The 16,077-nt window shown below is 42.1% G+C and overlaps 1 protein-coding gene across 1 annotated transcript in view; it reads right to left on the bottom strand.

Moving 5' to 3' along the window:
• The window catches only part of LOC124594242 (dynein axonemal heavy chain 8-like), a 619,801-nt gene that overhangs the window by 241,290 nt on the left and 362,434 nt on the right, over positions 1 to 16,077 (bottom strand). The window contains exons 28-29 of the mRNA XM_047132606.1: positions 9,208 to 9,534; positions 3,682 to 3,924 (exon numbers count right to left, since the gene is read on the bottom strand). Coding sequence (XP_046988562.1) covers positions 3,682 to 3,924; positions 9,208 to 9,534 — 570 coding nt within the window. The remainder of the gene's footprint in view (positions 1 to 3,681; positions 3,925 to 9,207; positions 9,535 to 16,077) is intronic.

Raw genomic sequence — 16,077 nt, 5'->3', positions numbered from 1 at the left:
ACAATAAAAAATTAAAAAATCCATGTTTTCGGCAAAATATTAATCCTGGGGCTTTTACTGTATTTTTCCATTAAAACACAGCTCTTTTTATTTACACAGCAAAATTTCGGATCTGTACGTTCATAACTGTGGCTGTAATGATTTTTTAAATAAATGTTTACATTGTCGGCTACATCCCATTTTACGTTCCTTATGGCAGGGCATGGAACGTGTGGAATTGTAAGAATGAGGGGTTCTGTAGGGAGACGATTACTGAGATGTTCGAAGAACTTGGGGCATAGAGCAACTTGATTCATTGCTGGGAGGTACATGCAGGGGATACGTACAGAAGTGGAAGGTGAGGCAGAGTAGAGTACATGGTACTCAACGACTTGTATTGACTAATGAGTTGTAAAATGCACAGGTTGCAAATCATACTGTTCACTGCCAGGCCCAGCCGAATCACTGCCACAGCCATGTTCTTGTTGAAGGATGTTGTCACGTATATTGATCTAACAAGGGGAGGCCGCCAATTGTGAAATTCAGATTCGATTCATACTGCGCATAATAAAAGCTCATGGCCAGAGGTGTAATGTGGCAAAGCACCAAGATGCACTTCTCAGCCGTTGTCGAGAAAATCGACAGTTAAAAGAAACCGTTGCAGTGAAATACTCTCTACGATTATTAATTTTCTACAGCGTCGTGGCGCAGCGGTAAGCGCTCGGGTTCGTAACCCGAAGGTCGCCGGATCAAATCTCGCGCCATGCAAACTTTTTTTTTTAGTATTTGTTTTTTTCCAATATATATATATATATATATATATATATATATATATATATATATATATATATATATATATATATATAATTCCAGGCAATCAGTTGCAACAATTATGCATATAATAAGTTGTTGAAAGTCGTTTGTCGTGGAAAAACTGGCGACTTCGAACATCATTATGTTTTCCGCAAACAAAGTTGTATTTCACAAATGATATTAATTATCTTCATAATGTTATCCACGTATAGTTAACGGAAGACGTAGAAACGATATTCCGAAACGAATACGTATAGCGTAAGTCAAACGTTCGAAATAGAATAGAGACACCACGAACACAAATTTGCTGTGGCAGGTATGAAATATAAACTCCGTTACTCGCTCGTTACACTTGAAGGACAGATGTTGAATGGGCCGAAACGAGCCGCCGCATAACAGCGTAGTTGCGTGCTAACTTCGAAAGAAGGTAGATGCGGTCCCTAGCGCAACTTATAACATCGTCGAAAATCAGTGCGGACGGGAAAGCTTTGGTACACCCTGTTAAAAAAAAGGGAAAAATGGAGGCGGTACAATTGGAGAGCGATCCGCCTTCACCAACATGCATAAGCAATTCATTAATAGTATGTATATATATATATATATATATATATATATATATATATATATATATATATATATATATATATATATATTTGAATTACAAAAAACTAATAATAAAAAAAAAGTGCCATGGCGCGAGATTCGATCCGACGACCTTCGGATTACGAACCCGAGCGCTTACCGCTGCGCCACGACGCTGTAGAAAATTATTAATCGTAGAGAGTATTTCACTGCAACGGTTTCTTTTAACTGTCGATTTTCTCGACAACGGCTGAGAAGTGCATCTTGGTGCTTTGCCACATTACACCTCTGGTCATGAGCTTTTATTATGCGCAGTATGAATCGAATCTGAATTTCACAATTGGCGGCCTCCCCTTGTTAAGTGTTAACCTTTTACTAATCTCGCTTGCACGGTCTGGGAGTATCATCGCTAATTACGGACTCGCCAATCTTAATTTCAGTTCTCGGTGTCAAGGTTTATATAGAAAAAAAGATGCTTTTCAAAGAAAAGCTATTAGTTAGTGAATAAATAAATACATGAGCTTAAAATATCCAAAAAGGGATGAGATAGAAATATTTCCTGAAAGATGCACACAAAAAACGTATGAAGGAGGTTGCGAGGATAGTATCAGGCTAAAGGAAGCAGAAGAGTTTAAAAAGTGTAGTAGGCTGGGATCTCTAAAGCTATGGTCCAATAGAGAGAATGTAGAGTAGATATTGACGAAGAAATATGCCAGAGATAGGGAAGATGATACAGGATAGTGCAGCGAGGAAGAATATTCAGGTACTGTCATCGATAAGTAGTAGCTTTTACTTATGATGCAAATAACGTACTGTTCACTGAGTTGAATTGTAATGAGGAAGAAGCAGTATTTGAAGAATTATAGGCTACAATGATTGTTAAACATGTTGAAGTTTTTGATTGGCAAAGAGACTAGGACAACTGAACCCAAGGCTTAGAGAAGTAAACATTCGGTGAACAATAGAGTCGACGAACTGGACCAAAAATAAAAATCTGAGCTGTTAGAAGAAGTATGTGGAAACCGTGAATCATCCTACAATATCTGTAGAAGACAAAAGTATTCGGAATAGAAAGTCCTGGAAGTTACAAGATCTTTATAAAATCATTTGTAATCTTTCATGACCGTAAACAGCATAAAATCGGCCTCACAGTAACTCACAACCGGGTATTAAAGAAACAGCGTGTCGACTGATCTTACAGTCAGTTAAACAGAACACATGCACATAAAGGAACTTCAAAGAATACAAGCAACACAGCATCAGTAAGATAATCTGTTTCGGGTGTTAGCAGAAAATGAGTCGTCGTTTCTAGATAAACTTGATTCGGCGAAAGATTTTGAGTGTCACAAAGAAGTAAGAAAACTTGAGGCTATCAATGTGAAGCACTAACCAAAAGCTGTGTCATCCAGCATGCAAAAAAGAATGAAAGTTGAAGAATTTTAAACTGCGAGCGGGATGAGGAGAGGGGGGGGGGGGGTTAGTTCATCTGTAGGATTAGTAGCACTATCGTGTATTCGGTCACAAAGTGATTGTATACAGAGATGTATTGTCGTTTGAAGATGATTTTAAAATGCAAGAAGACTTGGACAACATTTCCACTCGGTGAAAGGAAGCTCACTCTAAATGTGGAAAAATGTGACGTAATGCACTTAACGAAGGGAAAGAACTCAACAGTGTGCAATTGCACGATGAGTGGTGAACATTTGAGTCTGTCACACAGTTTAATTGTGTGGGGTAACACTAAGAAGCTACATGAAACGGAACTTATACGTAAAATTTGTTGGAAATTTCTGGGAAAAAGTAGTGCACTTGTAAATGAAATCCCATACAAGACACTAGCTCAGCTGTTTCAGAGTTTGGAGTTCTTATCAAGCATGCAAGAATGCGGGCATCGAACTAATTGAAACAAGCGCTGCTAAGATCGTATTAAGTCGCTATACTCCATGAGGAAGTATAGCAGAGATGCTGGGTGAACTTAAGTGTAAGCAAAGGCGATGTTTTTCTCGCAAAGCCCTGTCATATAAATTTACAGAATCGGTATTCGATAGACTGTACCACAGTTCTACCGCCTACATCGAATATCTCAGGCAGGGATTTTGAGTGTACCAAAGGGGGTGATGTTAGAGCATGTATCGAGTTATATAGCCCATTTTCCCTCTTCCTCATAACCCAAATGCAATAGAAAATAATTTGGTGCGATGTAACTTTTGCCACGCACTGCGCGGCTTTCGGAGTACACATGTGCATATAGATGCAGGTGTGGACGAAAACGTAAACGAAAGGAGGTGTCCGATGAGAAAACGTTACCTCTAGGTCTTTGCGTAGCAGGTCGACGCTTGCCGCTGCCTCCACCAACTTTCCGAGCCCCGTGTTCATGCGAGACGCCATCATCTCGATGTTCTCCCTGCGTCCCGTGTAGATCTTCTGGTATCCGTCCAAGAACGACAAGAAAGACTTGGGGGTGACGTACGTCTGCCTGCGGAAGCGCTCATAGTACTGGATGCATGTGTCTGCCACTCCGTCGTGCACGTCTCCCATCACTTCGATTAACTGCAACAACACAATGTGTGTAGCGTCACAATATACCTATCGCTGTAGTGCGAATTTAAATAGTCTCATTGAAACTGAAGCTATGTCTTTACAATAATAGGAAAAAAATTAGGAGCTGGTCTAAAACGATAGATGCTTTTCATTTTTATTCTTACTTGGCTTAGATTGACTGATTAATATATAATACACAACTGGTCATTAAAATTGCTACACCAAGAAGAAATGCAGATGATAAACGGGTATTCATTGAACAAATATATTATACTAGAACTGACATGTGATTACATTTTCACGCAATTTGGGTGCATATATCCTGAGAAATCAGTACCCAGAACAACCACCTCTGGCCGTAGTAACGGCCTTGATGCGCCTGGGCATTGAGTCAAACAGAGCTTGGATGGAGTGTACAGGTACAGCTGTCCATGCACCTTCAACACGATACCACAGTTCATCAAGAGTAGTGACTGGCGTATTGTGACGAGCGAGTTGCTCGGCCACCATTGACCAGACGGTTTCAATTGGTGAGAGATCTGGAGAAAGTGCTGGCCAGGGCAGCAGTCGAACATTTTCTGTATCCAGAAAGGCCCGTAGAGTACCTGCAACATGCGGTCGTGCATTATCCTGCTGAAATGTAGGGTTTCGCAGGGATCGAATGAAGGGTAGAGCCACTGGACGTAACACATCTGAAATGTAACGTCCACTGTTCAAAGTGCCGTTAATGCGAACAAGAGGTGACTGAGACGTGTAACCAATGGCACCCCATACCATCACGCTGGGTGATACGCCAGTATGGCGATGACGAATACACGCTTCCAATGTGCGTACACAGCGATGTCGCCAAACACGGATGCGACCATCATGATACTGTAAACATAACCTGGGTTCATCCGAAAAAATGACGTTTTGCCATTCGTGCACCCAGGTTCGTCGTTGAGTACACCATCGCAGGCGCTCCTGTCTGTGATGCAGCGTCAAGGGTAACCGCAGCCATGGTCTCCGAGCTGAAAGTCCATGCTGCTGCAAACGTCGTCGAACTGTTCGTGCAGATGGTTGTTATCTTGCAAACGTCCCAATCTGTTGGCTCAGGGATCGAGACGTAGCTGCACGATCCGTTACAGCCATGTGGATAAGATGCCTGTCATCTCGACTGCTAGTGATACGAGGCCGTTGGGATCCAGCACGGTGTTCCGCATTACCCTCCTGAACCCACCGATTCCTTATTCTGCCAACAGTAATTGGATCTCGACCAACGCGAGCAGCAATGTCGCGATACGATAAAGCGCAATCGCGATAGGCTACAACCGGACCTTTATCAAAGTCGGATGATGGTACGCATTTCTCCTCCTTACACGAGGCATCACAACAACGTTTCACCAGGCAACGCCGGTCAACTGCTGTTTGTGTATGAGAAATTGGTTGGAAACTTCCCTCATGTCAGCACGTTGTAAGTGTCGCCACCGGCGCCAACCTTGTGTGAATGCTCTGAAAAGCTAATCATTTGCAAATCACAGCATCTTCTTCCTGTCGGTTAAACTTCGCGTCTGTAGCAGGTCATCTTCGTGGTGTAGCAATTTTAATGGCCAGTAGTGTACATATCGATCAACAGATGGTAGGAATATTCTCGAGGATTTGGAACAGTGGTTCCCAACCTTTCTAAGGTCATTATCCCTGTGTGCAAGCAGACATTAGCTAATACCGCCACCCTTCCCGCCCCCCCCCCCCCTCCCTCCCTCACCCCCATCCCTTACCCACGCGATCTGTTGCCCCCTTCCCATCACCAACATTACTACCAACATTAGGACCTAATTAAACTGTAGAATGAAAGACTTTTCTTGCAACTCTATTATTTTTAAAATGATGAAAGACGAATGATATTTAGTTTGTGTGTGTGTATTTGTTGTGTGTTAGAATGAATGACGAAGGAATTAGTGCTGGATCGCAAGTGCTACCCACAACTCCTTCTCAGAAAAGAAAGCTAACTATCCACAATGAGAGTAGATACTTGTTACAAAACATGCTTCCCCTGCATTACTCCTCTCCATTGCAGCACTTGCTTGACCTGCACACTGCAGCCATATTTAAAGTCAATCAAGTTCAGATATGTGCACTATACTTACTGTTCGCAAATCACTTCATTGTTGCACTCCGTTCTTCTGAATTGGCAGAAATTAGACGACTTCTGGATGTTTATGCTTTGTCTATAACCAGTCATATAATAACTGTGTGCACAGCACTACAGTAGTCCTTATCTAGTTACTGCTGTGTCGTCTGTCATTTAATTCATTTATTTGTTTCGTAGCGAGTAATGAAGGAATTTCTGTACTGCTGCAGGTACTATCTACAACTTGAAGGAGACATTTTCTGGATATATTTAGCATTTGTTACATATATGCCTCACTTTTATCATCAACGATGTACGGGAAAAAGCACAACATATGTGTGCAGTGGGTAGACTAACTGAGAAAAACTGTGTGCTACTAATTGAGGAAAAGTAATATTTGATAACTTATATAATGAATATTAATCAACACAAAACAACTACAATAAGAAATCAATATCCATACAAGCGAACATTAAACATTATAATTCAGTTATTAGGACACAAGCAGCGTAAGGATCAGAGTGCCTAACATTGAATAAGAAAGCTGAATTAAGAGAACTTGTAAAAAGAGAGAGAAAAATACAAAAAAATTCTAGGTCCTGAGAAAAACAAAGATAATAGGTGGATTAAAAGGAGAAATGAAGACCTATACAAAAATACAAAAAAAAAATCACAGATACAATGAGGAAGAGAAGACTAAAATTTTATGGACATTTAAAAAGAATGGAAGAAACACGGATTACAAAGAAAATTTTTAATTACGTTAGTAAGCTGAAAAAAAACTGTAGGATGGATAGAAGCAGTAAAGATAGACGCCAACAAAATAGGTGTTACAGGAATCACTTCAGGCTACCGATAGAAAACGCCAAATATGAAGAAGATGAGCCTAAACCTCGACCCAAGAGAGTGTGGACAGATGAGCAGAGACGAGCAGTTGGCGAGAAAATGAAGAAGTACTGGGAAGAACGGAAGAAAAAGAAACACCGTAAGTCTTAAGTTGTATGCGGTCCATAGCTGGCCAAATTCATAAATAAAAAAAATAATGAATATTGGAGTCTTACAAAATTATGATAATAGTAATGATCTTTTGAAAATAATTTAGTTTCGTGGCTGAAACAGAATTGAATCGTTTATTTTTTGGCTCTTAGAAAAGTTCATGGACTCGACTAATGTCTGAATTAGTGCTGGGGGGAAATGACACCATGAATCCTGCAGGACTGCCGTAAATCCGTAAGAGTACGAGGGGTGGAGATCTCTTCTGAACAGCACGTTGCAAGGCATCCAAGATACGCTCAATAATGTTCATGTCTCTGGGGTGTTTGGTGGCCAGCGGAAGTGTTTAAACTCAGAAGAGTGTTTCTGGAGCAACTATGTAGCAATTCTGGACGTGCGGGGTGTCGCATTGCCCTGCGGGAATTACACAAGTCCGTTGGTATGCACAACAGGCATGAATGGATGCAGGAGATGAGGCAGGTATCTAAGTGTCACCTGTGTCTAGACGTATCAGGGGTCCGATATCACTCCAAGTGCACACGCCCCACACCATTACATTGCCTCCAAGAGCTTGAACAGTCCCGCTGCTGACACGTAGGAGCCATGGGTCCATGCGGTTGCCTCCATACCCGTACAAGTCCATCCGCTCGATAAAATTTGAAATGAGACTCATCCGACCAGGATCAGGCAATATGTTCTCAGTCATCAACACTCCAATGTCGGTTTTTCCGGGCCCAGGCGAGGCGTAAAGCATTTTGTCGTGCAATCATCAAGGGCACACGAATGGGCCTTCTGCTCCGAAAGCACATATCGATGATGTCTCGTTGAATGGTTCGCACGCTGACACTTGTTGATGGCTCAGCATTGAAATCTGCAATAATTTGCGGGAGGATTGCACTTCTGTCACGCTGAACGATTCTCTTCAGTCGTCGTTGGTCGCGTTCTTGCAGGATCTTCTTTCGGCCGCAGCGATGCCGGAGATTTGACGTCTTACCGGACTCCTAATATTCACGGTATACTCATGAGATGGTCGCACGGGAAAATCCCCACTTCGTCGCTCCTCAGAGATGGTGTGTCTCATCGCTCGTGCGCCGACTATAACACCATGTTCAAAGTGACTTCAATTTTGATAACTTGCCATTGTAGCAGCAGTTGCCGATTTAAAAACTGCGCCAGACACTTATCTCATATAGGCGTTTTCGACCGCAGCGTGGTATTCTGCCTGTTTACATGTCTCTTCAGTTGGATATGCATGCCTATACCAGTTTCTTTGGCGTTTCAGTGTAATTATAAAATATGGTAAATTGAACTTGAATAAAACCGCATACAGCTGTTAAGTTATGATTTATACACGACCGGCTTCTGTGCGTGAAAGCAGCATCTCAATGTGGTTCGTAGTCACAGAATCCAACCCTATGAAGGGGGAAGTCGTCAAAAAATAACAACCTGCAGAACATTACGGCGAACATTGTAGGGAATGGGGCACTTGTAGTTGGGTGTTGCGAGCATAAAGCACTGGAGGCCTTCAGTTGTTTACTAGGGGAACATGCAGGGTGTCATCTTGTTCAAGTCGAACTTTATGGTTAGACTATTAGTACCGCATTTTACTGTAACACTCTGCAGGAACTGCGACAGGCCTCAAGTCGCCAAAGAGGTGGACTCCTGTGATTTTCCAGGATGACAATGTCTGCCTTCAGACAGGCAGAGGCGGGGGCAGTTGCAAACATTTAACTGGAAACGAATGGTACATAAAACGCGCAGCCCCGCCCCCCAGTGATTTTCATCTTTTTTGACCAGTTCAGAAATCGTATGTGTGAACAGCACTTTAAAGATGATGAGGCCGTGACTCACGAGGTTACTTGTTGGTCGCTTCAGCTGCCACAATAATTATTTGTTGGTGGCTTTCAAAACTTTGTCAATAGATGGGATAAGTATTTAAATTTACAGCGGGAGTATGCTGAAAAGGAAAATAAATTTGAGGTTAGTACTTGCAGCGTTGAGATCGCTATCAAGTTTTGTAATCTATTTCTTGGTCCAACCTTGTACATTTTTGTCGCACACTTTATGGGGCTTCGAGGAGTATTGATATACGTAGGAAAATGTATACATTATGATTGAACATACTTTTAATGTGAGAGAAACATAGTTCATTTTGTTATCAAGAGACTGGTCGTAATAATGCGACTTACTTGCTGCTTGACATTTGGCGAGCAGACGATGTAGAATTCCTTCAGGAAGTGGTTGGAGACGGCGACTAGCGCATCCCGCGGCCATCGGGAGAACCAGTCCATAGTACACCCCGAGATCAGCCCCGGGAACTTCAGCGCCCGTGAGCGGAATTTCTCGCCCACCGGCGAGAAGCACAGCACCAAATGAATGTTGGATCTTGATCTCGAGATGAAGAAATCGTACAAGTTGTCCGCCGTCGGGGGTCTCTTCGGCGCCTTCGCCTTCATCACTGGGATAAGCTCCCCCGTTATCTCGTCTATTTCGTCCTTCGCGAACAAATTCGCCACCTGTGGTGCACAAAGAGCTAAGTAATTTATATAGCCAGCTGTGTAAATCAGTTAACAAACAGAAAAGGGAAACTAAGAAACTCGTTTACACTATCGTATTTCAGTTGCGATGAAAAAATAAAGCTAACTCGATTCGTGTAAGACGACGAAAAGTTTTCATTGCTCTGTAACAGTGCAGTGATACAGTTCTATGTTAGAGAAAGCCTATATCAATTTTTAAACACAATGGTCAGAAACTACATGTGTAATGTGCTGCGAATACATAGAAAGATAGATCCTTTATTATTTAGCTACGATATAGCAGATCAGCAACTGGAAGCAGCTAATTCCATAAATTATCTGGGAGTAGGCATTAGGAGTGATTTAAAATGGAATGACCATACAAAATTAATCGTAGGTGAAGCAGATGCCAGACTGAGATTCATTGGAAGAATCCTAAGGAAATGCAGTCCGATAACAAAGGAAGTAGGTTACAGTGCACTTGTTCGCCCACTGCTTGAATAGCGCTCACCGGTGTGGGATCCGTACCAGATAGGGCTGATAGAAGAGATAGAGAAGATCCAACGGAGAGCAGCGCGCTTCGTTTCAGGATCATTTAGTAATCGCGAAAGCGTTACAGAGATGATAGATTAACTCCAGTGGAAGACTCTGCAAGAGAGACGCTCAGTAGCTCGGTACAGGCTTTTGTTGAAGTTCCGAGAACATACCTTCACCGAGGAGTCAATTAGTATATTGCTCCCTCCTACGTATATCAGGCGAAGGGACCATGAGGATAAAATCAGAGAGATTAGAGCCCACACTGAGGCATACTGACAATCTTTCATTCCACGAACAATACGAGACAGGAATAGAAGGGAGAACCGATAGAGGTACTCAAGGTACCCTCCGCCACACACCGTCAGGTGGCTTGCAGAGTATGGATGTAGATGTAGATGTTTTGTAATTTTAACTGTTTACGCAATGATTTTTTACCTTAATGACAGTAAAATTTTATTGTTCTAATTAACAGTTCGTGTACTAAGTGATTATATATATGAATGAAAAGACTGGCAAGGTGCCAGTGGGACTCGCGCTCCGAGAGTTCCGTAAATCCATCCCAGAAATCGAGAATCTAGACGATAAATGCGTGTTATCGACATTCATACTGGCGAGTTAACTGTCTCGGAAATTCCAATTCTTTCTAGCATATTTTAATTTTGCTTTGAAATAGGATAACAAATGACAAAATAAATATTTTTTCCGTGTGATACAATTACAAATTAACAGTTTTTTCGTTTTTCCTCTTACCTATACAGCGAAACCTTGCTTTCTGCCAAATTTCATGATTCCAGGTCAACGGCAACTGTGGTGGTGGTGGTGGTGGGTAGTGTTTAACGTCCCGTCGACAACGAGGTCATTAGAGACGGAGCGCAAGCTCGGGTTAGGGAAGGATTGGGAAGGAAATCGGCCGTGCCCTTTCAAAGGAACCATCCCGGCATTTGCCTGAAACGATTTAGGGAAGTCACGGAAAACCTAAATCAGGATGGCCGGAGACGGGATTGAACCGTCGTCCTCCCGAAAGCGAGTCCAGTGTGGTAACCACTGCGCCACCTCGCTCGGTAACGGCAACTGTCCCATAGGTTTTGATGAGTGAATTTGCGACTGTCAAAATCTGTGACACAAACGGTCGTTTCGTTTAATAGCATTCGCTTAGATGATTCAGTATTCTTGCGCTGTCAAGGGATCATAAACCTTAATGCGTAGCATAACTTTCTACTTGATACGTCTACGTGTTCCTCAGAAAAAGGGGTCTTAACAGACAGCCTGTCAGAAAACAAATGACAAAAAATTTAATTACAGATTAACAGTTTTCGCATTTTTTCCCTTTCGTTGTACTAAGAAATGTTGCTTCTTGCCATATTTCATGACTCTAGGTCAACAAGAGGATCCTGTAGGTTTTAATGAGTGAGTTTTGGAGAGTCAAAATATATGACATAAATGGCCATAACTTTTGATTGTACTGACTTAGAAGCTTACATTTATTACATTGCGAAGGGGCTTGCGTGCCTCAGCGATGCACATAGCCGTACCGTAGGTGCAACCACAACGGAGGGATATCTGTTGAGAGGCCAGACAAACGTGTGGTTCCTGAAGAGGGGCAGCAGCCTTTTTAGTAGTTGCAGGGGCAACAGTCTGGATGATTGACTGATCTGGCCTTGTAACACTAACCAAAACGGCCTTGCTGTGCTGGTACTGCTAACGGCTGAAAGCAAGGGGAAACTACAGCCGTAATTTGTCCCGAGGGCATGCAGCTTTACTGTATGGTTAAATGATGATGGCGTCCTCTTGGGTAAAATATTCCGGAGGTAAAATAGTCCCCCATTCGGATCTCCGGGCGGAGACTACTCAGGAGGAAATTGTTATCAGAAGAAAGAAACCTGGCGTTCAACGGGTCGGAGCGTGGAATGTCAGATCCCTTAATCGGGCAGGTAGGTTAGAAAATTTAAATAGGAAATGGATAGGTTAAAGTTAGATATAGTGGGAATTGGTGGAGTCCGATTGCAGGAGGAATAAGACTTCTGGTCAGGTGACTACAGGGTTACAAATACGAAATCAAATAGCGGTAATGCAGGAGTAGGTCTAATAATGAATTTTAAAAAATAGGAATGTTGGTAAGCTTCTACAAACACCATAGTGAACGCATTTTTGTAGCCAAGATAGATAGGAAGCCCACGCCTACCACAGTAGTACAAGTTTACATGCCGACTAGCTCCGCAGATGACGAAGAGATTGGTGAAATGTATGATGAGATAAAAGAAATTATGCAGATAGTGAAGGGAGACGAAAATTTAATAGTCATTGGTGACTGGAATTAGATAGTCGGAAAAGGAAGGGAAGGAAACGTAGTAGGTGAACATAGAATGGGGATAAGAAACGAAAGAGGAAGCCGCATGGTAGAATTTTGCACAGAGCATAACTGAATCATAGCTAACCCTTGGTTCAAGAATCATAAAAGAAGGTTGTATACATGGAAGAGGCCTGGGATACTGAAAGGTTTCAGATAGATTATATAATGGTAAGACAGAGATTTAGGAACCAGGTTTTAAATTGTAAGACATTTCCAGGGGCAGATGTGGACTCTGACCACAATCTATTGGCTATGAACTGTAGATTAAAACTGAAGAAACTGCAAAAAGGCGGGAATTTAAGGAGATGGGACCTGGGTAAACTGACAGAACCAGAGGCTGTAGAGAGTTTCATGGATAGCATTAGGGAACGATTGGCAGGAATGGGGGAAAGACGTACAGTAGAAGAAGAATGGGTAGCTTTGCGGGATGAAATAGTGAAGGCAGCAGAGGATCAAGTAGGTAAAAGTACGATTGACAGTGAAAATCCCTGGGTAACAGAAGATATATTGAATTAAACTGATGAAAGGAGAAAATATAAAAAATGCAGTAAATGAAGCAGGCAAAAAGGAATACAAACGTCTCAAAAATGAGATCGACAGGAAGTGCAAAATGGCTAAGCAGGGATGGCTAGAGGATAAATGTAAGGATGTAGAGGCTTATCTCACTAGGGGTAAGATAGATACTGCCTACAGGAAAATTAAAGAGACTTTTGGAGAAAAGAGAACCACTTGCATGAGTATCAAGAGCTCAGATGGAAACCCAGTTCTAAGCAAAGAAGGGAAAGCAGAAAGGTGGAAGGAGTATGTAGAGGGTCTATACAAGTGCGATGTTCTTGAGGACAATAATATGGAAATGGCAGAGAATGTAGGTTAGAATAAAATGGGAGATACGATACTGGGTGAATAGCTTAACAGCGCAGAGAAAGACCTAAGTCGAAACAAGGCCCTGGGAGTAGACAACATTCCATTAGAACTACTGACGTCCTTGCCAGAGCCAGTCCTGACAAAACTCTACCATCTGGTGAGCAAGATGTATGAAACAGGCGAAATACCCTCAGACTTCAAGAAGAATATAATAATTCCAATCCCAAAGAAAGCAGGTGTTGACAGATGAGAAAATTACCGAACTATCAGTTCAATAAGCCACGGCTGCATCATACTAACACAAATTCTTTACAGACGAATGGAAAAACTGGTAGAAGTCGACCTCGTGGAAGATCAGTCTGGCTTCCATAGAAATGTTGGAACACGTGAGGCAATACTGTCCCTACGACTTATCTTAGAAAATAGATTAAGGAAAGGCAAACCTACGTTTCTAGCATTTGTAGACTCAGAGAAAGCTTTTGACAATGTTGACTTGAATACTCTCTTTCAAATTCTGAAGGTGGCAGGGGTCAAGTACAGGGAGCGAAAGGCTATTTACAATTTGTACAGAAACCAGATGGCAGTTCTAAGAGTCGAGGGGCACGAAAGGGAAGCAGTGGTTGGGAAGGGAGTGAGATAGTGTTGTAGCCTATCCCTGATGCTATTCAATCTGTATATTGAGCAGGCATTAAAGGAAACAAAAGAAAAGTTCGGAGTAGGAATTAAAGTCTATGGAGAAGAAATAAAAACTTTGAGGCTCGCCGATGACATTGTAATTCTTTCAGAGACAGCAAAGGACCTGGAAGAGCAGCTGAACGGAATGGACTGTGTCTTGAAAGGAGGATAAAAGATGACCATCAACAAAAGCAAAACGAGGATAATGGAATGTAGTAGAATTAAATCGGGTGATGCTGAGGGAATTAGATTAGGAAATGAAACGCTTAAAGTAGTAAATGAGTTTTTATATTTGGAGAGCAAAATAACTGATGATGGTCGAAGTAGAGAGGATATACAATGAAGACTGGCAATGGCAAGGGAAGCGTTTTTGAAGAAGAGAAATTTGTTAACATCGAGTATAGATTTAAGTGTCAGGAAGTCGTTTCTGAAAGTATTTGTATGGAGTGTAGCCAGGTATGGAAGTGAAACGTTGCGATAAATAGTTTAGACAAGGAGAGAGTAGAAGCTTTCGAAATGTGGTGCTACAGAAGAATGCTGAAGACTAGATGGGTAGTGTTGGAGGGCAGCGCGGAGGGTAAAAATCGTAGATGGAGACCAAGAGATGAATACACTAAACAGATTCAGAAGGATGTAGGTTGCAGTAGGTACGGGGAGATGAAGAAGCTTGCACAGAATTGAGTAGCATGGAGAGTTGCATCAAACCAGTCTCTGGACTGAAGACCACAACAACAACAACAACATAATTTTTTGCTCTTTCAGTGTCATCTAAATCCTTAAATTCTTTCTGCATGGTGTTGTTATGTCGTACCACAGCAAACATGCACTTCCTATCCTTTATGAGAATTGAGAATCTCATTCCTCTCTTTTGTCATTCCTATTCATGTTAAAGGATTGCGACGATAGATCGCTTCATGGCCTGTCGTTGTGCAAACATCTACTGCAACTGTGAATGTCCTTCATACCATGAAGAAACAGCGAAGGGTAAATAGCGATGACACCACGACTCTGCCGATCTCAAGAGACTTGCACCGACCGAAAAACGCCTCACCTCATTGTGAAACAAATTGTTGCGCTGTTCCGTGTACTTCCGAGAAGGAACCAGCAAAGCCGAGTGACAGGCCAGGCCTAGGTCCGCACACGCTGCACGCGTGAAATCTGGCTCTAGACTATCTATGTACATTGTCTAGCACTATCTATGTACATTGTCTAGCTGCATGTCAGTATACAATGTCTCCACAATGTCTACAGGCAATCGTACGATTTTGTCTAAAGTGTGTTTTACCTTTAGTAGTGTTCCTGTTACTTGGATCCTCTGGTGCACGTTTTATTTTTATTTAGTGTTTCGTTTTTCTTGTACATCCTCTTTAAATGACGTACATTAAATGGTACGAGGCGTGTTTTTTAAGTAAGTACCATTTTGAAATTAAAAAAATTGACGTGCTAAGATATCTCAATAATTTTGTTTTTACATGAAAGCCTGTACCGTAATCTACTTTTCTACAGGCACTTGTCATAACGTTGTACCAGTTTTTGAATACCCTCCTCATAGATGTCTGCCACCTGACTTGTTAACCACTGCATCACCACTGTTTTGACTTCATCATCGTCTTGAAGACATTGCCCGCCCAGATGTTTCTTCAAGTGCAGGAACAGATGGTAGTCACTGGGCGCAAGATCGGGGCTGTACGGAGGATGATCTAGAGTTTTCCATCGAAAAGATGTGATGAGATCTTTGGTCTGATTCTCCACATGCGGACGGGCATTGTCTTGCAGCAAAATGATGCCCTCTCTCTTTTGTTCTGAATTGAACGGCGCAGATTGTGCAATGTCTTACACTAAGCTGCTTCACTGATTGTCTCATTACGAGGCAGAAATTCCACAAGCAATACTCCTTTTCTGTCCCAAAAAACTGTGCAAACGATTTTCCAGGCAGAAATTGTTTGCTTAAACTTCACTTTGCTGGGTGAATCTGAATGCCGCCATTCCATGGACTATTGCTTTGATTCTGGTGTGACGTAGGTCACCAATGTTTCATTGCCTGTAACAATTTGGCTTAAGAAATCATCACTGTCGTTGTGGTACCGCTCAAGGAAAGTCAATGCACTGTCTAAACG

Source organism: Schistocerca americana, chromosome 2 (assembly GCF_021461395.2).
Source record: "Schistocerca americana isolate TAMUIC-IGC-003095 chromosome 2, iqSchAmer2.1, whole genome shotgun sequence".
Classification (NCBI taxonomy): domain Eukaryota; kingdom Metazoa; phylum Arthropoda; class Insecta; order Orthoptera; family Acrididae; genus Schistocerca; species Schistocerca americana.
This window is presented reverse-complemented; position numbering and strand designations above follow the sequence as displayed.